The 26,559-nt window shown below is 39.8% G+C and overlaps 1 protein-coding gene across 3 annotated transcripts; it reads left to right on the top strand.

Annotated features, from left to right (window-relative positions):
• The first annotated feature begins 207 nt into the window (after positions 1 to 207).
• Positions 208 to 26,559, top strand: primpol.L (primase and DNA directed polymerase L homeolog). Of its 3 annotated transcripts, none has more exons than XM_041589079.1 (13): positions 208 to 347; positions 2,913 to 3,097; positions 5,319 to 5,413; positions 6,723 to 6,861; positions 7,107 to 7,254; positions 9,511 to 9,729; positions 11,150 to 11,312; positions 13,887 to 13,972; positions 23,194 to 23,283; positions 23,369 to 23,477; positions 23,783 to 23,865; positions 24,532 to 24,578; positions 25,706 to 26,559. In XM_041589079.1, the coding sequence occupies exons 1-13, from the start codon at positions 326 to 328 to the stop codon at positions 26,318 to 26,320; spliced, it is 2,001 nt and encodes a 666-aa protein (XP_041445013.1). In that variant the 5' UTR covers positions 208 to 325; the 3' UTR covers positions 26,321 to 26,559. The 3 variants fall into 3 exon arrangements, with proteins under 3 accessions (XP_041445013.1, XP_018086033.1, XP_018086042.1); XM_018230544.2 differs by having other exon boundaries at positions 9,511 to 9,756; XM_018230553.2 differs by lacking the exon at positions 208 to 347 and adding an exon at positions 2,508 to 2,568 and having other exon boundaries at positions 9,511 to 9,756.

Here is a 26,559-nt window from a genome sequence, read left to right as displayed (position 1 = left end):
AATAGGCTGAGCTTTTAACTAGGCAACTGGTGACGCTGCACACTCCTGCCAATCAAAGCAGAATGCTGGCGAATTTATCTCTATGTTTCCATGGCAGGGATTTTGCTCCAGCTGTTTCATAGTTAATGAACAAGTACTGCTCTCAGGATATCGAGTCTCAGGAGGTTGAAGGCAAGCAATTACGGCATTACGGCATTACGACGAGCGAAGCAATTACGGCATTATGTAGTCCCCTTTCACCAAGTTGCTTTGGAGGCGGAGGAATATTTACTGCGGCCCTAGGCGGGAAATTTGTATGTGGCGGCGGAAGCCGATATGCTTGTAGATGAGAGGGAAAAAAACGCCAGGTGACGTATATGAAACGCAATAGCCCTTGTGCGCAATAGTTATACACAATGTTTAGGTATGCAACGTGACTGGTTACTTTGTATTAAATGTATAGTGAATAAAGTACCCCCTCTTGTAAAATATAAGGATATTATAAGTTACCGAGAAGTTTTATGACCATATAAAAACAGAGGCCGAATGCCGAGTGCTTTTATACAGGTCATGGAACTCCGAGGTGACTTCTAATATCCTCATATTTTACAACTGGGGGTACTTTATTTATTATAATACACAATTTTCAGTGAGTCATGTGACAGAAATGATGCATACCTCCCAACATTTTGGAAGTAAAAAGAGGGACAAAATTTTTTTTCCGCACGTAGCACAGCAATTTTTTGACCACACCCCTTCCTGTGGCCACACCCTCTACTTACCATGTTTGTTTTACAAAATTTGGCAGGTTATGAAAGTTTGAAAATATTTCTCCTTATCTAAACTGTGTTTTTGTGTCTCAAAATTGTTACAAAGTATCTTATTTGCACCTGTTAGCTGTTGTGGGCTCTCTGTTAAAAGCCAATTAAGTGAGAAACTTTGTTTCTTTTTCTGGCTGTTCAGTGCATAGAAAAGAGGGACTTTCCAGTACAAATGAGGGACTGCGGGTTGAGCTGTCAAAAGAGGGACTGTCCCTCCGAAAAAGGGACAGTTGGTAGGTGTGAACATCAGAACTCACCGTTTATAACTGATGACATCAGAATTCACTGTTTAGCGCTAGTCCACACGAGGAGATTCGGGGACATTTTGTCGCCTGGCTACTAATCGCCTCGTCTTTTGAGCGACTATCTCGGCGTTTTCCCCCATAGGTTACAATGCAAAGTCGCCTGCGCTAATGCACACACGGCGATGCGTTTTCAATAGTCGCCCAAAGTTGCCTCAGTGAGACCTTACCCTTATAAGGATATAATTTGCAGGATATTCATGGTTTTTGTGTATTATAATGAATATATGTGAAAGCACGCCTGTGGGACTGATATGACACACACACACACCCCCAAAGATAAGATGAAATTACACTAAATAAACTGAAGTAGAAAGTTACAGTAAAAAAAAAGAAAAGAAATGGTCACGGTGAGCAATTACAGATGATTAAATTGAGAGTTCTGGCATTTCTGGGTTAAGTTTGATGGTGGCCCCCAGTAGGCCATGGGCAATAGCCCTTTTTTCCCTGCACTTGTATTTAAAGAAACTGTGATAAAAAATCCCTATTTGTGAAAAAAAAGTATTACAGAGCATCTATTATATGCTGATGGATTTTTATAATATTAACCATTCCCTTTTAAAGGAGAAGTAAACTTTGCGCTTGCAAAACAGGCCACCCTGCTGCTTGTACCTGTGTTTGAAATGCAGAGTTGTTTCTTGCCTATAAATAAATGAAAAAATGGATACATTTCTGTGTAAGTGTTTCAAACAATTACAATAAGTACTGTGCTTTGTTGCAATAGTGATGTACATATAAAAAATAAATATAAAATAACACATAATTGATATATGAAAATGTCTCAGTGAATTAAATAATAAAATCATCAGTTTACGCGTGTGAGGTTTAAAACCTTCATATTTAGAATTTTTCATCTGATTCGCTGTCTTATTCTCCAGGTCTTTCTTGTATTATTATATTGTTTCTATTCGATCATCAATATTTTTTTATGTTATTATCAACCCCAATTGACATTCTCAAGGAGCAGTGGGCCCTCTTGTGTAACATACAGCGCCCTCCATAATGTTTGGGACAAAGACACATTTTTGTTTGATTTACAAATCAAACAATTCAGATATGATTAAAGTGCACACTCTAGACTTTAATTTAATTTAAAGGAGACATTTTGTGTAAAAAATAAGAACATACCAGTGCATTAATCAGGCTGATTGAATATTTCTGCAAAAACCCTAATAATCCCTCCCTTCCCTTCTACTTCCTGCTCCCTGAATTCCCAGTCTGTGCATGGGAACCAGCGGCTCTCATCTCACTGCACTGTAGGACAGGACCCAATCAGCAGCTAGCAGGACCTGATAGGGAACTGAAGCCTGTCTGTGCTTGTGTGACTGCAGGGCTGTGATTGCACTGTCCCTCTCCTACTGTGCTTCTGGCAGGGACCATTAAGACACGCCCACCCCTAATTTGAAACACAGACACGGACCAGTGAACATCTAAAGGGAGCTCTAATAAAGGGGCTACTTTTAAAGGTAATATTAATGTTAAGCACCATGTAAAAGCAACACCATATATTACTTATAATTGCCTACAAAACAGCCTACAAAATTAGTTTTTTTTTCATTAATCCTATATGTCTTTACATACATTTCAGTTTCACCATGCAAATCAAAGAAAATGTGTCCCAAACATTATGGAGGACACTGTACAGTTTATTTTTACTTTCATGTACTAATTGGCTATGACTATATTTATATATATATATATATATATATTGGCAAATAAAAGGCACCAATGTTTTTTATTTTTGTCATTTGCAGTTTTATTTATTTGTTCTGCAATTTATATTCCTTACACCAGTTGTCTTTTGTTTTAGAAAGCATGGAACGGAAATGGAAAGAAAAAGTTAAGAATGTGGAGAATCTGGCAGATTATTATAGACGACACCCGCTCAGTTTAATTTACAGGCCAAAGCTTGCCAAGCCGTGGCTTCCATCTTCTGTCTGGAAACTTTTCCCTCGACAGGCTTTAGCATTTAACTTTGCCAAAACGTGTAAGGAGGTAAGTCAGGAAAAGTTTACACTGTAATCCAGAATGCTCGGGATCTGGGGTTTTCTGCATAACAGATCTTTTCATAATTTGGATCTTCATATCTACAAGCAGGGCCGGAATGGGGGTAAAAAGCAGCCCGGGCAAAAAAAAGTCAAAGCAGCCCACATGTAAACATGTGATGATCTTGTACACATCCACTCATATATTGGGGTAAAACTGCAAAAAATTATGTGCAAAATGAGCTGCCTTTCTTTCTTAAGTGTAATTCATGTAAAAATATGTTAAAGATTCTGCAGCCTTGTGCCTTTATATGGTCACAGAACCCATCAGCGACTTCTAATATCCTGATCATTTACAGTAGGGGGTACATTATTCCTTATAATACATGAGTGATACTCAGAGTTCCCTGTATAACTCAGCCTGCAGCCTTGTGCCTTTATATAGTCACAGAACAACCCCTCAGTGACTTCTAATATCCTTACAGTAGGGTATAGGGTTACTGTAGGCACCATCTCTCCCTACTATACCTGTATTCCCACAGTCACACTCCCTTCCCAGAGACTATTATCCCACTGTTACTATAGGCACCAGCTCTCCCTACTATACCTGATATCCCACAGTCACACTCCCTTCATATAACATTTACAGGAGAAATACACCTGTCCCTCAGGTTCATCCATTCAGTCCCCACCCCAAGCATCACAGTTGAAGATGTATAGAAAGGAATTAATAATGATTAGGAGGGTGTTATTTTCTTTATATTAATGAGCAGCACACTGAATCACATATAAGCAAGCAATGTTCACCAGGGCACAAACAATAATAGCTGCCATTCCTAAAGATCTGTCCTTCCTTCGTTTTTTGCATAAACCTTTCCTGATATTTCCCAGAAAAAAACTTTATCCAGAACCATTTTTCACAGCATCCTATTTAAACAAAAAATACCTCATTTATTCTGTAATAACAAGACAGAAATAGATCTTAATTAAGCCAGCATAAATCATTTTATTATGGGGTAGGATAAGACCAGCCCAAGAAGACTAAACAATCCTAAATATAATGAGAATGAAAGGTGGACAGCCCTCAGTACCCCCCTCCCCATTGCGGGGCCTTACTTACAGCACAGACTACTCCATAGATGGGCTGCAGGGACACTCACACAGCACGGCAGCAGCAGCAGCGTGAGAGGAGTGGGAGGGGCAGAGCCACGTGGGAGATAGGACGGAGGAGCGGTCCTAGAGCCCATCGGATGCATTCAAATAGCATGTAGAGCGGCCCGTCGGGAGAATGCCCGAACACACAGATTGTCAGTCCGGGCTTGTCTACAAGTCTATTAGAAAATCATGTAAACATTAAATAAACCAAATAGGCTGTTTTTTTTTTCAATAAGGATTAATTATATCTTAATTAATAGTTAGAAACAAGTACAAGGTACTGTTTTAATATTACAGAGAAAAAGGAAATCATTTTTAATAATTTGGATTATTTGGATAAAATGGAGTCTATGGGAGATGGTCTTTCCATAATTCTGGAGCATTCTGGATAACAGGTTTCTGGATAAAGGATCCCATACCTTTACTACAAATCTATACAGAATTGGGAATGCATTTCTTACTACTACTGTGTTTTTTTTGTTCTCATCTGATTATTATTCATACGCCTCCCCATATTGGAAGATTTACTTGCAGCCTGTAAACATCCTGTAAACATGCCTCCTTCTATGATCTGTTTCAGATTATGGTGCTTGAGAACCATTGGTGGACACAGTCAATATAGGACCCATGTGTATAATTAACCTTAAAGGGCAAGTCATCCCCAAAATAAAAATGTTCCTAATAAAAAAAAAAACATTATTCTAAGCAACTTTGCAATATACATTCATTACAGTTACATTCATAACTTTAAGAGCACCGAAAATGTTTAATGAATGTATATTGCAAAGTTGCTTAGAATTATGTTTTCTTTTATTAGGCACATTTTTATTTTGCGGTTGATTTGCCCTTTAAGGAACCCCTGTATCCATACCACAGGGGGTTGACGAGCTGAACTAATGTTTTGTAAAACATTTTGTGGAAAAAAGAAAAAAACATAGTCTGTATACCTTCTTTCCTTTCACCTTCCCATTTTCATTGGCATTCTATTCTCTACAAGTATTTTTATCTGTTTAATAATTGCATTCTGTGTGCTATTTTGTACTGTAAAATATACCATTCACCTTTTCTTTTTGCAGGATGTGCATCTTTTTGCCTTGGAGACAGTCATTGATGATACCGAGCGAAGATTATATCTTGTAACAACATATGCAGAATTTTGGTTTTATTACGTGTAAGTACCTACCAATTTCTTTTACAAAATTTTTCCTTCGCTGTTATATAGTGCTGATATAGTAGGTTGCCATATAGTCCTAAAATAAAAATGTCAGGTAAGACAAAAATGTTTTTATCAGCCCCTTAGATTCTTTAAAAAAATTATGGGCATTAATCATTGCACTGTGTGGAAGATTATCTAACAGTGGGGAAGATTTCAAACAACTGGTAACTTGGCCAGACTGTCCTAGCAAGTTCAACTTGAGAAAGCATAGATGTCTCTAAGAACTCCAGAATTTGTTTACAGGACCTACAGGTAGCTCTTGCTTTTATTGATGGCAACATGCATGAATCTACCATTAGAAAGAGGCTTCACAAAGATCTAGATCTACATTGAAGGTGTGCCAAGAAGAAACATTTGCTGTCCAGAAACAACAGCAAGACCTAAAGGAGATCTAAACCCTAAAATTGAATATGGCTAAAAATGCCATATTTCATATACTGATCTTATTGCACCAGCCTAAAGTTTCAGCTTCTCAATAACAGCAATGATCCAGAACTTCAAACTTGTCACCATCTTGGAAAGTGTGTGTGACACTCACATGCTCAGTGGGCTCTGAGCAGCTGTTGAGAAGCTAAGCTTAGGGGTCGTCGCAAATTATCAAGATGAAAATTTGAATTGTCTGTAATATAAGTTGATGCTACAAGGCTGACTATTAAATTCTGATGCTAGTTGTACTGGTTTCTGTGCTGCCATGTAGTAATTATCTGTATTCATTACTAATTAGCCTTATTTTGTGACATTTACGTATATTCTATGTTTACTGTATATTGTGAGTGGGTCCCTAAGGGAGCTACTGGGGAATGTTTGGAGACACAGATCTTCCCTAATAAAGGGTTGTGGTTGCCTTGGGCCAGTACAGAAACCCAAAACATAATGTACAACATTTCTAGCCTACAACATTTTTTCCATGACACCTAGGCAAAGGAATTCTGCAACAATATGCTCTGGACTGATGAGACAAAGAATTATTTGGCCAAATTTAAGACCGCAATTTACCAAAATAACCTGATGACAACGTTAAAGCATGCTGGTGAAAAGGTTATGGTTTGAGACTGCTTGGCTGCATCAGAGCATGGTTAGCTCACCATCATAGAATGCACTATGAATTCTTTAAAGCACCAGAAGGTACTGTGAGGATAATGTGAGATCATCGGATCTCAGATCCACAGACACATCTAATTATTACATGGTTCTCAGTACCACTGAGGAAGGTGAAGTTGAATTATAATTTCTATGGATAAAATATTCAATATTTTTTATGCAGCAAACACCCATTTTCCTTGAGTCACTGCTATGAAGTCATTCCTGCTGACGCTGTGTGCAAGCTTTACATTGACTTTGAATTTTACAAATCATCAAATCCAGAAGCAGATGGTAAAAAAATGGTAGCTCTGGTAATTGAAGTAAGTGTCTATCATAAGAAAATATTTGATTCTATTTGTTCAGTTGTTTTTCCTTTGTAGTGCTTATTTCCCTGCTCAAACACTATGACATTGTTTGCCAGAATATAACCTTTATGTTGCCTGTAAAGGGTCACATGATCTAATAAATATTATGAAAATAATATTACATAACCTAATTGTATTTAAATCCCAGTTTATTTGTTAATAACGATTTAGTTATTAAGCCGTTGCTTTCCTTCCTCCAGTACTTCAGCATAAAACTTGAAGAACTATATGGTATTAAGTGTTCCCCAGAATGGGTTTTAAACCTGGATTCTAGCTCAAAAGAAAAATTCAGTCGTCATTTAATATTTCTGTTGCCGAATGCAGCCTTTAAAGATAACATCCATGCTGGTAAGTTGCACTTATCATACTCTGTTTCCTCACCTCACATTTTGAGATCATATTGTTTTGAGGATTCCTGTATTCATACTAGGGATGCACCGAATCCACTATTTTGAATTCGGCCGAATACCGAACCGAATCCGAATTTGCATATGCAAATTAGGGGTGCAAAGGGGAAAACATTTTTTACTTCCTTGTTTTGTGACAAAAAGTCATGCGATTAACCCGTGCCCAACCCTAACCTGCAAAATCTTAACCCACACTCAACCATAAGCCGCAAAACGTTGCCATTGTAGGACCTGCACCCAACCCATACCCACATAGTCTTGCTCTGTATGCTACTTCTGTGAGCACCTCTGGTTCCAAAATAGTGAAACTTTGGGAACAGTGGAGGAGTGTACTTCCCCAACCCTAACCCACAATGGTTGGCCAAATTTCAACCCAAACCCGCCCAACTGGTGGTCAATCCGCGTGTTTCTGTGCAACCCTTACATCACTGCTAAGCACTGTTTTTATACAGACGAGGATACTCCAGAGTACCATGTGTGATAGAGACTCAACTTTCCTATTTTTGTATTACACCTGTTGTGAAAATCCCTAACATTAACCCTCAACAAAAAACAGTTCTAAATCTACACATTACACCACATAAACTGCTTAATGAAGCGTTTAATGCAAATTTCTTCTTGGGCTCAGGTTCCACATCGAGATGCAAGTATACTACTTCTGTATTTTTTACTCCTTTGGCAATGATTCTTAGATTTTAGTTTTGCAGTAAACACCAAGCTAATCGGTTGTATACCAATGAATTTGGAGAATTTGAGTTGTCCAATAGTCTATAGCTATTATAGTTTTTCTTAGAGACCCTGACATTAGACAATAACCTTTTTTTTATTATCTATCATAACATTGTCTTTGAATGCTATTTATAATTTTGCCATAAAAGTATTTGTCTGATGCTTTTAAATTACCTCTCTTTCTACCCTGTTCCTCTATGAGGGGGCTGCCATATTTGTGCAGCAGTAGTCCGTCAGCATTAGAAACTCTGACAGGTTAAGGGACAGTCAGGTTTAGGAACCTCAAGTGACAATTACTAACAAAAGCATAACTATTAGCGAAAAACGATCAACATGACCTATAGGTACCTGTGACGTAGACAAATATTTTGAATAGAACATTTTAAGTGTCAGTATCACTTTAAAGGACTAATCTATTTATTGTCAAACTGCAAGTTTACTTGAGTACAGAGAAATAGATGGTATAGGGCACTCTGGAAACCACATGCAGATCTCAAGCCTTACACGTTTCGTGTTTATCTGACACTTAATCATTATCTTATGATTAAGTGTCAGACACGAAATGCGTAAGGCTTGAGATGACTTTGAATAAAGTGTCTACTGTGGATACTACTCCACTTTGGTGAGTTTTCATAAAAAGTAGACGTATTTATGCTTACACTTTTGGATTACATATCTGAGTACCCTAATATCTCCAAGTGTTCATTAATACTGAGAATAAAATCCTATTGTGACACTTCCTGGTTGAAAGCAAGCTTAGTTAGTTCTAATGGACAAACAAACAGAGCTCTGTAAGCTCAGGTACCTGTACATTTATCAGATGTTGCTATTGATCTACAAACATTTCTGATCCTAGCTTGGATTTGTTTTTACCTTCCCTTTGCAAGTGAGAATCAATCTGGGATTGTACAACAGTTAATACTCTACACCTGACAGTAACATTTCGTGACATTCTGAATGTTGTGGTTCAGTAATATTGACGTGTTATGATTTTAATGTAATCACTGAACTGAATCTTAAAAAAACAGTTTCAGTTCAAAAAAAGATTAGTTTAGGTTTATTTAGAACAATTTTCATTAGCAACAACTGTAAAACTTCCAGATGGGTACAAGAGTCCCCTTTAGAAACAGCCAAAGTTTATGTGTATCATTTGATTGCACATATATACTGAAGCATTTAGAGATATTTGATACATGAATTCTACAAACAAATAATTATAACTCTGTAGTGTTCCCTTTGACTGCTTTTATTTTAGTTCTGACTGTTAGGCTAATGGCACACAGGGCTGAAAAACCGATACACTCCAATCACTCCTTCACTGAGGCACTGTGTTAGCTTGTAAACACAGATCTTTCCCCGAAAACTCATAATTATTTGTATTCATACATGTTTTGGAGAAAAAGATAATCAAAATAAATTTTCTATATTATATGTTTATTTTATTTGTGTTTCTTTTTTTGTCTTGCAGGTAATTTTATTAAAAATGTCTTAAAGCCACTGTTGCCTTTGGCTGGTTACAAATCTGTGACCCGAGATTATGTATCCGGGGCCAATGAATCACCCTGCCTTCCAGAAGCAGAGGTTTTGTGCGGTAACAGTGGAAAACCAAGCCTAGCAAAAGCAGTAAAAGATGTCCAAAGTATTGAAAACTGTGATCTTTCGTCTCTAATTGTGAGAGATAAATATGGTGGGAACCAGCTTTGTATTGATCTAGGTAAAAAAACTGTTCACCATTATAGGTTAGTGCACTAAAATCACACCCTTATGTACAGGAGAGCACCTACATACCTACCCTTGTGAATACAGCACTACCTAACGCAATTGCTGTATTCTTCAGGAAGGTACAATGTCCTTGCATTACTAACACTTGCACCTGTGGGCACTCAGCTAAAGCAGAGTACAGCTTCTGCCTCTTTTTTTTTTTTTTGTAGTTTTCAACCAGCCTTGCTACAGTATTTGTATTTTCTCCCTTATGGGTTTAAGCCATTTGGTGTTAATGGAATACTATTGTAAATTATAAACTTATAACTCAAATCAAAGAAGCAAATTGTATTTGCTAATATAGGTATGGGGATCCATTATCTGAAAATCCGTTATCCAGAAAGCTCAGAATTACAGACAAGCTGTCTCTCATAGACTCCATTTTATCCAAATAATCCAAATTTTCAAAAATGACTTCCTTTTTTCACTTCAATAATTAAACAGTAACTTGTACTTGATCCAAACTAACATATAATTAATCCTTATTGGAAGCAAAACCAGCCTATTGGATTTATTTAATGTTTACATGATTTTCCAGAAGACTTAAGGTATGAAGGTCCTAATACCTGTATTATGTTTCTGAGTATTTCACAGACATATGCTCTGTAGCACATTTTTACTATAAATGTATACGGTAACACCTGTGGCTAGATATTAATATGCAACAACTAGGCTAATTAGCCAATTTTTTTTGTCAGCTATTGGTAAGTAGATTTATTTAAAAAAAATGTGTTCAAGATCCTGTATAATTTTTCAGAAATGTAACTTTTATTTATAGAACGTGAAGATTTTTATTTGATTCTTAAAGTGACCTTGATCTGTATTTTACAGTTACCAGGGAAATTATATAGGGAATAAAGTACCCCCTCTTGTAAAATATAAGGATTTTATAAGTTATCGAGGTGTTCCATGACCATATAAAAGCATGAGGCTGAAGGTGACTTCTAATATCCTCATATTTTGCAACAGGGGGTACTTTATTATAATACACAAGTTTCAGTGAGTCATGTTACAGATATGACATCACTAAGCACAGTTTATAAGGATATCATTTACAGGATATTTGGGGCACTTGTATATTATAATTAAATTAAGAACGCTCAGGAGCAGATGACTGGCTTCCAAGCAGTAGCATCTTGTTTGGTAAGAATTGAATCATGTTGAGCGGTCCTCAAAGAACAAACATTTCCTACTAATTAACTGCTTCCACGGAATATAGTAGAAGAATTTTGCTGAACCACGTGTTTCAGATTTATGGCTGTAAATTGCCGTGAATCTGACAATGTAGATTGTGGCTTTCTTTGTTGTACGACTGGTTAACCGTGTTTTCTTTTCTTGGTTTTTAGGCGTTTACACAAAGAACAGAAATTTCCGTTTGTACAAAGCTTCAAAATTGGGCAAGAATGTGCCCTTTACATTAGCTGAAGACAATAAGTTCAGAAGCAAGCCACAGAAAGATATCTGTACAGAAGAGCACATTTTTCTCTGCTCATTAATTAGCAATATCAGGTAAGGTTTATTGTACAGGTACAAGCTTCACTTTATGTGCAGGCATAAGTGACACTAACATCACGTTTAACCATGGTTTATATTATTCTAAGAACATAAATATAAAGTCAACACAAACATTTTTGTAATAGTGGTTAGGTAATTAAAAGCTAATTATGCTTTCAGTTAAAAAAGTATCAATACACTTTACCGTGCCAGCTTCATTCTGAATATGAACCTTTCTAACTTACATGTCCTATTAAAGGTTTCACCTTTCAATCACTTTTTAGTTCCATTCTTTTCAGATAGTACAGCAAAATAAAGTGGGGTTTTCTTTAAATTTCTTTCTGTTTACAGTTCCAATTTACACCTTCTCATGTCTTCCTGGAGCGGCAGTGGGAGGAAGGAGGTCACCGACTCTGTAAACTGTTTTAATTTGATACATTATTTTATAACATTTTTTATCTTTAGCCCTGCTGAGCATAACCCCTGCGTTTTATCAAAGGCTACTGTTATAACTGATATAATAGTTGCTAATATTGCATAGATAATGCTGAGAAATATATCAACTAATGTAGCAAATTGTAATACTTCTGAGCCCAGATTAATGAGATGCTGTCAACTTCTATTTTAGAAAAACTGTCAAAAAAAAAAAAATAGAAAGCAACTGTAATAAGTCTGGTGTACTATCTATTGGAAGGTGAACAACCACTTTAATATTACTGACTCTGTTAAACTTTAAACCTTTTGTGAGTTTTACGGAATATTGCATCAAATAATCTTTCACCCATTTCACATTAAATACCTTAAATAAAACACCCAGAAAAGTATTTTAAGTTATATTAATATTTGCCCTGAAATAGAATGTGGCATGTTCACTGACTTAATTTTCATTCTTAGACATTTTTCAGAGCCAGTTGCTGCGACTTAAGCCACGCTGGTAACATTCAACTTGCAGTTCAGAGACTGCAGGATAAGGCAGCAGTGGATTACAAAGCTTAATATAGCATTTATCTAATGCCGTGAAATGAAATAAATAAAATGAATCAATTGGCCTGTAACCCCTTTAAATCCTTGGCCACTCTATCCTTCTATCCTGTATTTTACACACCAAATGATAATTGATACAGAGTTCTATTACAACACCAGCATATACTGTATATACTCGAGTATAAGCCGACCCGAGTATAAGCCGAGGTACCTAATTTTACCTACGGAAACTGGGAAAACTTATTGACTCGAGTATAAGCCTAGACACAACTACAGCCCTGTCTCCCAGCAGCACACATTCCGCCAAAGCGACCCCCCCAGCGATCAACTGGACTTCTTTGCAAAGTTGATGGTGACAGAGAATTGCCAAACAGATTACTGTGTGCATTGTCCCACTGTCCCACTACCATATGCAGAGGGTGCTGTGTGATATTGCCATCACTGTTAATCTTTCATATAACCAACAGAGGGCGCACTGTTATTCCTTCATATAACCAACAGAGGGCGCTGTGTGATAGTGCAGTCTCTCCCCAAGCGAACTGTTGGTATAAGAATGATTAAAAGTGACTGTAATCTCAGCTACTGCCCACTGACTCGAGTATAAGCCGAGGTAGACTTTTTCAGCACATTTTGGATGCTGAAAAACTTGGCTTATACTCGAGTAGTACAAGAGGACACCACTTAAAGTCTTTCATAGTTTTTCGTCCAAGTTCCCCTTTTTTGGCAGTATTTTATCAGCTTTCTCTTCTGTGTTCATAATAAAATGACAAACTTATTCCACTAAAGATATACAGTTAAAGGAAAAGTTACACCAAAAAGGCTAAGGTTATCAAAGTAATTAAAATTTAATGTACTATTGCTCTGCACTGGTAAAAGCTGTGTGCTGGCTTCAGAAAGACTACTATAGTTTATATAAACAAGCTGCTGTGTAGCCATGAAGGTAGCCATTCAAGATGGAAAATTGGAGAAAAGGCACAGCTTACATAGCAGATAGATAAAACACCATTGTATTGGACAGGGCTTATCTGTTATGTGCTATGTAACCTGTGCCGTTTCTCTTTTTTCCAGCTTCCATGGCTTTCCCACATGGGCTGCCCCCATGGCTACACAGCAGCTTGCCAATATGAACTATATATAGCAACAGTATATTATGTTAATTCATTTAAAACCCTTTCATTTTTGGTGTTACTGTCTCTTTCAGAGTCTTATCCATGGCTAGCAAACACTATACAATTTTTCTTAGCCTGGGTTGAAAAATGTTGTGGGGGCTGAAGTTTTAAAATCCATTATGCACCTTGTTTTAATTAACATTTTCTACTGGAGAGAGTAATATTACTGTGTTAAAGGAGATAGACCCCAAAAAGCACGGGGACTCATTTTTGGGTCCTGGACTTTAGGTTAAGAATCCTTAGGTATTAAAGTATAAGCACACTGTATTGTAAAACAGTTGCTTTCAGCATTGTGTCATTATCACTTTAATTGCTTGCCATGATGAGAACTGCAACAACATGATTTCCTTACAGTCTACTCTCACATTAGTATTTTTTATGTAAAATTTCATATTAATAATGAAGGGCATATATATAACATAATTAATCTTTTCAGATTTTCAGATTCTTTAAAGATTTTGACATGTAGCAGCCCTGACTATGGGATGAACAAAGCTACTTCACCTTACAATAAAAATCCAGGTACTGTTCTTCTCAATATTTTGTACTACTATATGACTGGAAATCTATTCTTCCTGGGTGGCTTGCAAACTAGAGTGATTTTACAATGCATTGCTTTTGTTTGTTTAGATTTTGTTTAAGGCTCTCATTTTTGATAGGGATGCACCGAATCCAGGATTTGGCCTTTTTCAGCAAGTTTTCGTGGCTTTTTATAACAAAACAAGGAAGTAAAAAATGTTTTCCCACCCATAATTTGCATATGCAAATTTGGATTTGGTTCAGTATTCGGCTGAATCTTTCGTGAAGGATTCTGTGGATCCCTAATTTTTGAAATGCAAGAAACTGCATATGTTGAAATGATCATTTCACTTTCCTTCTCCCAAACTTTTTTGCCTTAGAAAATAGCAATATGCCTATTGCCCAACATGCCCCCAAAACAGTCGGTCGAAACAGGACCATATCAAAGCGCTGATGTGGTCTTAGTCCTGTGTGCCATCACCCTTAGGGGTACAGCATATAGGGTGATTTCATCCCAAACTGAAACTATGATAATTTTTTTTTTAAAATGCACAATCACACAATTTCAGGTTATAATCCTACTTCTCAGTGATTGTAAATGGGACACAAACCACCAGGGTCGGACTGGGGGTGGCCCAGGGCCCACCGAAACTGCAGTTCAGGCCCCACCGTCCCCCTACTGTGACGCGTCGCAGCGTGCATGCACACACAGCATGGGAGAAGGGGGTCTGGCCCGGCGGGGGCCCATGAGGGTCGGGGCCCACCTGTTTTTTTCCCGGTGTCCCACTGGGCCAGTCCAACACTGCAAACCACAATGGGCAAAGGTTGTTTAGATCCTTGCTGCAAATAGGCAGTCAAAATATCCTGTGTACTGAAGACCTGAAAGTGATTTAAATTGCTGTGAGTAAATCATTTGAATTGCGTAATCCTGTGAAAATACAGGAGACGGCAATTTCATGTAATTATGCAACTCGGTGATTGCTGTTAATGTCAGTGAAGGGATGATGACCCAGTGTGTTATCACCTTAATGCACATAGGGAAAATTCGACAAGAAAATTTCACCAGAAAACTTTTCTCCTAATTCAGATCCATCTTTTCCCCATAGATTTCAGTTGAGTTTTCATGTGATAAACAGTGAGATGATTGGATTTTTTGATACTCACCGTTAAATCCATTTCTCTGTAGTCCAAAGGGGGACACAGGGACCGATGGGGTTAAGCTCCATCCTCCAGGAGGCAGGACACTTGATAATTAATTAAGGGGGCGTGGCCTACTTGGCTTAACCCCGCACACTGTGCTCAACATTCAGTTTGTTCCAATTTTAACCATATGTGTAACTGAACATTATAACTGATTAATAACTATGACAGAATGAAAGCCAGGGACTATCCTGGACACGGCCATCTGGTCAACGGCTCGTCCGAGGGCGGGAAGCCCTGTGTCCCCCTTTCGACTACAGAGAAATGGATTTAACGGTGAGTATCAAAAAATCCAATTTTCTCTGTCGTCTTAGGGGGACACAGGGACCGATGGGGACTTAACAAAGCAGTCCCAGAACAGCAGGATGGGACGAGCCAATGAACGTAATTAGTGTAAAACAGACTGCAACACCTTGCGACCGAGAGCGGCCTCAGCTGAAGATGTTGTGTCGAGTCTGTAGAATTTAGTAAAAGTATGAGCGGAGGACCAGGTAGCCGCTCTGCAGATCTGATCCAATGAAGCGGCATTGCGCCATGCCGATGAGGCTCCCATTGCTCTTGTGGAATGAGCTTTGACACCCTGTGGTGGTGTCCTTCTTCTAGACAGGTAAGCTTGTCTGATGGTTTGTTTGATCCACCTGGCAATGGTTGTCTTTGAAGCTGGAAGACCCTTACGAGGACCAACTGGAAGAACAAATAGTGTTTGAGATTTCCTAAAGGGCTTTGACCGTTCAAGGTACCACCGAAGTGCTCGGACAACGTCTAGATTGTGGAGACGTCGTTCTTTCTCATTCTTGGGATCTGGACACAATGATGGGACTATAATTTCCTGATTAATGTGGAAGGATGACACCACCTTGGGTAGAAATGAAGGAACTGTTCGTAAAACTGCCTTGTCCTTGTGGAACACCAGAAATGACGGTTCACAGGATAGAGCACTCAGTTCAGACACCTTTCTGGTAGACGAAATTGCAACTAAAAATACAGTCTTGTACGTGAGCCAGGTATCAGAAATTGAATTCATTGGTTCAAACAGTGGATCAAGCAAGGCCTCTAGCACCAGATTGAGATCCCAGCCTGCAGCAGGCGGATGAAATGGAGGACTTACATGTGCCACTCCTTGCAGAAAGGTCCGTATGGTATCATCTGTTGCTAGCCGGTGTTGGAACAGAATAGACAATGCCGATATCTGTACTTTCAGGGAACTGAGTTTTAGGCCTAGTTGTAGGCCTCGCTGTAGGAAGGAAAGTATTCTAGGAATGTTGAGTTCCAGAAAAGTCAATCCGAGTTCTTCACACCAAGTGAAATAGGAAAACCACACCCTGTGATAGGACTTGGAAGAAGTTGGTTTCCGTGCTCTTAGCATTGTTGATATAACTTCTTCAGTTATCCCCTTTCTTCGCCAGATGGATGCCTCAACAGCCATCCCGTCAAAGCGAACAGTCCAGGATTGTGGTGTGTTACTGGACCCTGGCTGAGCAGGTCTGGTCTGCATTGAAGCCGGATCGATTGTTCTATCGACAGTTCTTGTAGATCGGAGAACCATGTTCTTCGAGGCCAATAGGGAGCTATCACGATTACGGTGATATCGGATTGTCTGATCTTCTTGAGGACTCGAGGTAGCATCGGAAGCGGAGGGAAGATGTATGCCAGGTTGAATGACCAGGGTTGAGTCATGGCGTCTACCCCTGCTGCTAGTGAGTCTCGGGATCGAGCAAAGAACGTGTGAACTTTTCGATTTGTTCTGGAGGCCATCAGATCTATTTGTGGTTGGCCCCAGAGATTCACTAGCATCATGAAGGCTTCCGGATGAAGTTCCCACTCGCCCGGTTGTACCTGATTTCAGCTGAGGAAATCTGCTTTTGTGTTGGACACTCCTGGAATGTGAATGGCCGACAATCGGACTTGGTTGGTCTCCGCCCATCCCAATATCATTTGTGCTTCCTTCAGTGCTGCTTTGCTGCGTGTTCCTCCCTGACGATTTATGTACGCCACTGTGGTGACGTTGTCGCTTTGGATGCGAACTGGTCTTTGGTGAAGACGGTGAGACCAATGGAGTAGCGCTTGCTTTACGGCCCTCAACTCTAGGATGTTGATGGGTAGTTTGGATTCCTCGAGAGACCATTGACCTTGTGCGGATAGGTTGTTCCATGTGGCCCCCCAGCCTTTTAGGCTGGCGTCTGTGGAGATGACATTCCAATTTGGAGTCGCCCAGGATTGGCCGTTTGTCAAACTGTCCGTGATCAACCACCACTGGAGACTCTCCTTTGTTGCCTGAGAGAGACGTATCACTCGAGACAAGAGACCTCCTTTCCAAGATGAGAGTATGTTCTCTTGTAAAGCTCGTAGGTGAATCTGTGCAAACGGTACCGCCTCGATGGTTGACACCATCAGTCCCAGTACTTTCATTGCCATGTGGACTGTTGGCCTCTGGAGTGAGAGCAGTGATTGTACTTGATCTCTGATCTTGTATTGTTTTTCTAGTGGAAGACATACTATTTGTGTCATTGTGTTGAATTCCAGGCCTAGGAATATCATCTGGTAGCTGGGCTGTAAATTGGACTTTGACCAATTGATGGTCCAGCCGAAGCTCTGCAAAAGTCGAATTGCCTTGATTAGATCCTCTTTGGCCTTCTCTTCTGATCTGGCTTTCAGAAGAAGGTCGTCCAGGTATGGTGTCACCGATATTCCTTGTAGGCGTAAGGTTGCTGCCGATACCGCCATGAGTTTGGTGAACACCCTGGGCGCTGAGGAAAGTCCAAACGGAAGTGCCGCAAACTGAAAGTGTTGGTTCGCAAAGGCGAATCTTAGATATTTCTGGTGAGGGGCCCAAATCGGAACATGGAGGTATGCATCCTTGATGTCTAACGACATCATGAGCTGTCCGTGCTCCATTCCTCGTATCACTGAACGAAGTGTTTCCATCTTGAAGCGAATGGACCGAATAAACTTGTTCAGCTGTTTGAGATCTAAGACCGGCCTGAAGGACCCGTCCTTCTTCGGTACTATAAACAGATTGGAGTAAAACCCCAAGAATCTCTCCGGCTGTGGCACTGGTATAATTACCCCAGTGTTTTCCAGCTTGGTAATGCACTGTAGAAAGGCTTGAGCCTTCTTGGGATGAGATGGTACTCTGGACATAAGGAATTTTCTGGGGGGTGAATTTGTGAAGTCGAGGTGATAGCCTTCTGTGACTATTTCGTTGACCCATGCATCTGAAGAGTGATGGATCCTCACCTCCCGGAATCGTAGTAGTTTGCCCCCTATTTGTTCTAGCGATTCCGGAAGGAATGCCCCGTCATGCCGAGGTAGACTTATCTCCTGTAGGTTTGTTGAAGGTTTTGTTGGCCTTCCATGGAGGACGGCCCTTATCATTGGTTTTGCTCCGAAAGTGTGAACGTTGTGGTGGACTGCTTTTACGTGAATAACGTCTGCTTTGGCCACGAAAATTTTTTTCCACGTCTAGCTGTTCCTGTGGATCTATTCTTCGCCTGAGGGAGAAAGGTGCTTTTCCCTCCTGTTGCTTGTGAAATTATTTTCTCAAGTTCCTCTCCAAACAACCGTTGGCCCTTGAATGGCAGCGAAGTTAGTGATTTCTTGGAACTCAGGTCAGCTGACCAGTTCTTAAGCCATAATGTTCTGTGTGCCACTATGGACAGGGCTGATGTTCTAGCTGTGATCTGTGAGGTATCAAGGGTAGTGTCACTGAGATAGGCTGCTGCCTCTGCAATAGTTTGTGCAGAAGACAATAGGTCAGTTCTGGGTACTCCTTCTTGGATGTCCTTGACCAGTGATTCCGCCCATGCTTGAATAGCTCTGGACACCCAGGCTAATGCTAAGCTGGGTCTCGGGGTCGAACCAGAGGACGAGTAGATTGCTCTTAGGAACCCTTCCAGCCGTCTGTCTGATGGATCTTTAAAAGCAGCCGCGTCAGTTACTGGCAGAGTGGTGGATTTTGACAGTCTGGATACTGGAGCATCCACTACTGGTGGATTTGTCCACTTCTCCACTAGTTCTTTGGAAAAGGGGTAGGCCTTTGAGAACTTTCTTGTAGCTTGAAACTTTCGTTCTGGATTGTTCCATTCATCCTGTATCATATCCATCAACTGCTCGTGTGATGGAAATACTATTGTGGATTTATGTTGTCTCTTGAATAGTCTTGATGTTTCAGTTTGTTTTGGTGCTTGTGAAATATTGAGTATTTCGATCACCCCTTTGATGATTTTATCCACATCATGTTGGGAATCACGGTCTCTGTCACCGTCTTGATTCTCCTCTTCCTCCCCCGAGGACACATCTGAGGGTGGAATCTAGCCTTCTTACTGGGAAGAAAGCTGTTCTACAGACGATTCGTCTGGGGATGCATCCGCTAGGGTATCGCCTTTGGAGTCATCAGAGCATTTGCGTTTGGCGCTTGGTCTATGACTGAACTTAGCCAAGGCCTTTCCTAAATTATCTGCAATGGCTGGAAGCCCTTGTAGAGATGCTAGGGATTGTGAAAGCTGAACTGCCCAGAGAGGGGCCGCCATATCTTGCGCCCGGCTGGGCCCTGGCTGGTGTGGGGGAGTTCCTGACTCAGTGTTCTCTTCTTGTGCCCCAGTTGGAACAAGGTTGTCCCCTGAAGCTGCTGAATTCCCTTGTCCCATTGAACAAGGTCTGCACAGCGGTTCACTATGGCCCCCTGCAATTTTTGTCTGACATTTTGTACAAGTAAAATAGGTTACCTGTGCTGTGGTGGGTGCTCTCCCCTCTGCCCTGGTAAATAGACCCACTGGCCTACCTTCTGCCATGGATATCACCTGAGTGGTGAGACAGTGTGCAGGGCTGAAACAAGTAGCAGCTACTGTAACAGCAGATATCCTTGCTCAGCAGATATAAAAACAGGCCAATATGGTTCTGCTTCCACTTCCCTGCACTTGCTAGCACTCTGGAGTGTGTGTGCGCGCTCCTCGCATCGTGTTCCGCAGCGTTAGTGGAACAAAATGGCCGCTGGAAGGCATTTGCGTTCCACTGCGGACCGGATCCAAAATGGCGCTAGGCGCCATAACGCTGCGGCGCTAGTACGCCTCAGCCCTCCTCCTAACATGCGCCATGCACGGAGCCTCTGGTGGAACTCCTCCAGTTAAGGTATGCTGCTTAGTTTGCCTATGGAAACCAACTAGAGGAGAGAGATATCCTCCCCTGGTGAAGCAGACAAGTGAGGCTGTTAGAAGGGCAGCTGCTAGGTGCGGATAAGGGATGGGAAGGAGGGGGGGGGGTGAGTGACCCCTGTGATAAACGGAGCAACAATAGCATAATGGCCATTGTAGAAACCAATCACCTACTGTGTATTCACTGCGGCCAGACCCTCTGTCGACCCAATGGAAGCAGGCACTGTCTGGGTGGTCGTTATAGCCATTAGGCTAGCATTTGACCCCGGTGAATTAATCCATGATGGGGGTTAACCTTGAGGATGCAGGCAGCCCTGCTCCAGGTTTCACCCCGGGTGTCAGCGAATCTGACCGTAGAATATTTCCCACTCTAGGGAAGTCCATCCTCCTGGTAGCAGGACACTTGAAAAACTGAATGTTGAGCACAGTGTGCACGCCCCCTTAATTAATTATCAAGTGTCCTGCCTCCTGGAGGATGGAGCTTAACCCCATCGGTCCCTGTGTCCCCCTAAGACGACAGAGAAAAGATTTTCTCATGGCATGTGGCTTTATGGGAAAGTCTGGAATTGAATTTAACAATAAGCTTTTCTCATCAAATTGAATCTGGCCCACAGTGTGTTTTGACTGCTGCTGTCCACTAGAAGAGAACAGCAACAGCCAAACACATCAGTCTGCCTCTCACTAGATGCAAAATACTTTAATGGATGCACATGGAGCAGTGATAGGGCGATCCTGGTACTAAAACACTGTGCTGTTACCCCAAACTAACACTGTAATCACCCAAACACAAAGGACCCCCCTCCTTCAAAATGCGTGGTTGAGATTAATGTTGGTAAAATCGAAATTGCATATCTTGGTTAGAATAGCAGTAAAACCCAACACTCTCCAACTATTTCTCAGAATTAATTTAAAAAAAATAATTGTCAAGTGCATCAATTTTTAAAAAGTGCTAATTCATTCACACAAGGTGCTGTAGTATAAAATCAATTCTGTGCCATCACATGAATCAATTAATTCAATTACAACTAGTTCTGTGCCATCATATTAATTATGAGTTCAGTTAAAATGAATCAATTGTTACATTAGATAATTAATAAGAACTAATTAGTTAAACTGGCCATGCTTAATAAATATTAAAAAAATGTAGACAATGAGTTCATTAAATTATAATTTTAAAAAGGCCAGCAATTTATGAAATTTAGATCAGAGAGAGAAAATCGAATAGAGGTGGAGCTGTCCCAAAGATTCCTATCTGATTAAATTTTTATCTCGGGGCACCACATGAGGGAGCAGGCAGGACGCTGGGCACTGCCTTGTGTGAATGAATTAGCACTCAGCACTTTTTAATAATTGATGAACTTTTTTTTTTTTAAAGAGTAATTTTTATTGAATTTTACAACATAAAGAGTAGAGAGAAGAACAGATTAAGAAAGGAAAGAAAAGAAAAGAGAAAAGGGAGGGGGGAAGGAAGTATGGCTGAAAATTGGCAATCAGGTGGTAGTTGAGGTGGCAGGTGACTCGATCCAAGGATTCCATATATTCTCAAACTTCTTTGGGCATCCTCGGGCGAGGTACGTGAGTTTATACAATTCCAATTGCGAGTTAATTAGCCCAATCCATCTACTCAGCGTCGGGGGCGAAGGGCCCATCCAGTGAAGGGCAACCACTTTTTTCGCATAAAAGAGAAGCAATCTCATCAGGCATCTAGTGTTTACTCTAGGTATCACCGAGTCAAGAAGGCCCAGGAGACAGGTAGCAGGGTTAAGTATTTGGGGAGTTCCAGTTCAGCAGCCATAAAGTGCACAATTGCTCTCCAAAATCGGAGTATTACTGGGCAGTCCCACATTAAATGCAGAAAGTTGGCGACAGAAGCACCACATCTAGGACAGGCGGGTGAAACTGCTCTACCCATTATAAATAGTTTCTGCGGGGTGAGGTATGTTTGGTGTATGATCCTAAATTGGATAAGTTTGTCACGAACACTTACTAATGGAGTGTAAAGGTTGTCTATAATTTCATCCCAATCATCTGGATCCACACTGACTCCACAACTTTCCCACTTATATTTCACTCTGGGCCTGGGGTCATATCTATTAGAGATCAAGTGCTTATACGTATGCGACAGAAGTTTTGCTTTAGTGGGCTGAGCTATCAACTCCTCCACCATCGTGCGTTGTATTAGCACAGGGGAAGTTGGGAATTGCGCTGCAAAAAGGTGGGCGATCTGGTTAATAATTGATGAACTTTACAATTATTTATTTAAAATTAATTCTGGGAAATAGTTGGAGAGTGTAGGGTTTTACTGCTATTCTACCTAAGATAAATATTGTTTAGCAATTATACCTCTACACGATCCAAAAGCAACTTAGTGAAAGTTAGTCTTTAGAAAATTACAAGGAAACTCTCTCTTTTTTTTGATTAAAATCTAAATTACAGGTATGGGACCTGTTATCCAGAATGCTCGGGACCTGGGGGTTTCCGGATAACAGATCTTTCTGTGATAATAATAATAATAATCCAAGTTTGTTAAAATGATTCCCTTTTTCTCCGTAGTTCTTGATCCCAACTAAGATATAATTAATCCTTACATTTACATGATTTTCTAGTAGACTTAAGGTATGAAGATCCAAATTACGGAAAGATCCGTTATCTGGAAAACTCCAGGTCCCGACCATTCTGGATAACAGATCCCATATCTGTAATGTGACTATATAAAAATGAGGCAACTGATTTTGGCCTCTTGCTTTAAGGCTTAGGGTTTTATGTTTTCCAGTAGCCTGGACAGCTATGCTGACTCATGTGTGTGATGTCAGGCTGATTATCTGCTTCTGTTCCCTGGAGATATGTTCTAACAATGTTTTTCTCTGCATGCAGGAGTCACTATAAAGGGGTATCAGTTCTCCCCTTACCCAGAAATTGATGACTTCATTCTTTCTCTTGTTACACAAGAAGGCTTTCAAGGAAGTATGGGCTATTATTAGTTTTATTCTGCATTATTGCCACGAAATGCTAAATGGAACTTTGTTGCAAACAATGCATGTTTCCACAGGCATACGCTCCTGGAACTATTTTTCATCAGAGGAACTGCTTGTTTATGAGACGGCTAACTACCGGTGGTGTGCAAATATAGGAAGAGCCCACAAAAGTAACAATGTCATGTAAGTGTCATTCCCTTTATCATATCTGCCAGAATCATCCAAGGAGTTTATTTAATAGAACTATTTCACAGTACTTTTTGGGTTCTACTAGTTGTCATACTAGGAAAAGGTTTGCTTTTTTATTTTACTTAGTTTAACTATTTATTGAATGTTTAATTATATAAAGTGAGCCAAATTAATGTTCCTGGAAGCTGCTGAAGGTTTGAGAAGCATTCAAGTTATGAATTCCATTTTATGCAGCTAATTGTAAATATATTTTATGCATTTTAACTGCACAGCTTTGCATTCTGCTTCTGTTCACACAGGCTACTGGTGGATTTAAAGCGAGAAGTCTGGTATCAGAAATGTCATGACCCTATATGCAGAGCACAAAACTACAAGTCAGAGTGTAAGTTGTTCACTCTACTGAATTTCAGAATTGTCTTTACTTTTTCTCATTAGTCTCTACTTTTGCATATAAAATACCATTGATTCTCCTGTTCTGACAATCAGCATTCCAAGTTGCCCATGTTAGAACCTCTGTATTTGTGTAAACGTAGAACATCCTCAGGATTTAATTGTTCAGCATTAAGCATTCTTTGGGTCATTTAAAAAAAACGTTTTTTGCATTATTAGCAACCACAGCAACCAATCAATAAGTAGTTATTTAACACTTATTTGATGATAATATACCTCAAGTTATTATCAAATTAAATATGTTTTCATGAATTTAACTCAAACATTGATATGCTCTCCAGCAACAACAACAGATTCACTAGAGTGGAACTAATAATCAAACACTTATTTATTCAGAGACAAATTAAGAGACATTTAAATGTTTCTATGAGCTTTTAAAATGAATTATCTTGTTCATTGTATCAGTTACAACAACATGCCGTTTTGATTTATTTCAGATTAATTTGAATATATTCAGTTCTGAGAGATATATCATGTCTGTCTGTCATGGAACTTTACTCCATAAATAACCACATTCAAGGTCTCCTTAACCCATCTTATGCACCATTCTTACTCTTTTCCTTACCCGCTGGATAATATAATTTGTTTCCTATTTTAGGTTATCCCTTACCCCCTGAAGTGTGTCTTCCTTTTCTCTTTAAAGAGGTCAGTACTGATGTGAACATAAGAATTACTAGGCTGAGAAAGAGGGGAAGGATACATGATTAGTAGGAAAAACAATATGACTTGTATACTATTGGCAATTATAAAACATATTAGATATTGCCATTAGATATCATGCAGTACATATCGCTTCGGGTGACTTCGGAAAATGAGTGCCATCCCGATGGCAATTTTTCATTATAGCTGGCAGGAAGGTAGGGGAAGGCAGTTCGGGGAGATTGTCACCCCTGAAGAAGAGGAGATTTGTTGCCGGGGCGACTAGTCTCTCCGAATCTGCCCGTGTGCCCTTATCCTAAATGTATTAAGATCCAAATTATGGAATGATCCCTTATCCGGAAAACCCCGGTCCCAAGCATTTTAGATAGCAGGTCCCATACCTGTACAACATTACAATGTCATTTTCTTTTTATAGCCACTTGGCGGTGCCTGTTGCTTTAGTACCGCTGCAATTGCAGTCCTTATGCCTATGTTTCAGAGGGGTCTATTTATCATGCTGTATAAAAAGTGGAGTGAAACATTACCAATGATTTTGTTCATAGCAACCAATCAGATCTTTGCTGATTGGCTGCTTTGGGCAACATAACCAGCATTTAAGCTGGCCATAGATGTGCAAATATATCCTTATGTATAACGAACGATTGTGTGTTGCAATCTCCCGACCTACCACTGACCATTCAGATTAAATAAAGTCGTAAGAAGAACACATCAGACAATGTTCTGGCCATTAATTCAAAGACAGCAATCGTATGAAAATTATGTCTGACAAATAGTAGTGACAGTCACCCATTGATACATGCAGAGATATTATCGTTAACAGACAGAAATCTTCTAACCTGTCAGACTAAACAACCGATCGGCATGGCACAAAAAATGTCTACACACGGTACGAAAATGGTACGAAACAAACATTCATACAACTTTATCTTTGGGTCTATGACCAGCTTTACACAGCATAATAAATAGGCGCCTTCAGTGTGCTCACAATCAGCCTAGCTTAATACAAGTAGCATGTACTCCATTATGGTTGCTGACTGGTGAAGTGGATGGTACATATCCAGTAGGATACCTTCTAACAACATACACTCAATATAAATGTGTAAATCTTTTAGGAGGATGAAGAATCTGTTTTTACAATGGATGAAAATGGAAACATCAAGGAAACCAAGATAAACAGATGTCATGTGCTATTTGCAGATGGTTATCTTCCCCCACAAAAACCATCCATGCCCAGATCTGGTAACACCATGGCATCTGGGGAGAGACATAGTGGTAGTGAGATTGATGATGCATGTATCCTGGAAGCTACAGAAGATGTAGAGTTCGTTAATGCAGTGGACACCAGCCTGGCACCTTTGGATTTAGATGATGTACAATTTTCAGGTGAAGATGTAGAGTTTGCAAATGCAGTGGACAACAGCCTGGCACATTTGGATTTAGATGATGTACAATTTTCAGGTGAAGATATAGTCTTTGCAAATGCAGTGGACACCAGCCTGGCACATTTGAATTTAGAAATACCAGATGAAGATATAGAATTTGCAAATGCAGTGGACACCAGCCTGGCACATCTGGATTCAGAAGATGTAGAAATACCAGATGAAGATATAGAATTTGCAAATGCAGTGGACACCAGTCTGGCACATTTGGATTTAGATGATGCAGAAATACCAGATACACTTTTATTAGAATCTCTATATAAACATGAAATGTTTGCCAGCAAATGAGCATTTTCTTTCCTCTTGTTTATTGTGGATTCACCAGTGCAATATACAGCAGAATACAATGAAGAACAATGTGCTTTGCTCAAACCTTTGTGATGAAGTCACAGTCAAACAGCCAAATGTCTCCTGTAAAGTATATTTTCACTTAAAGCAGTGCAATAATGGAGGTTCTCTATTTTCTAGGCCCTAGGCCAAGCAAGCTTATCTGAATGTATTTTTCTTAAACTAGACTTTATTTTAAA

Source organism: Xenopus laevis, chromosome 1L, assembly GCF_017654675.1.
Source record: "Xenopus laevis strain J_2021 chromosome 1L, Xenopus_laevis_v10.1, whole genome shotgun sequence".
In the NCBI taxonomy this organism is placed as follows: Eukaryota; Metazoa; Chordata; class Amphibia; order Anura; family Pipidae; genus Xenopus; species Xenopus laevis.
Note: the sequence above shows the minus strand (reverse complement) of the source record. Positions and strands in the feature narration are given on the sequence as shown.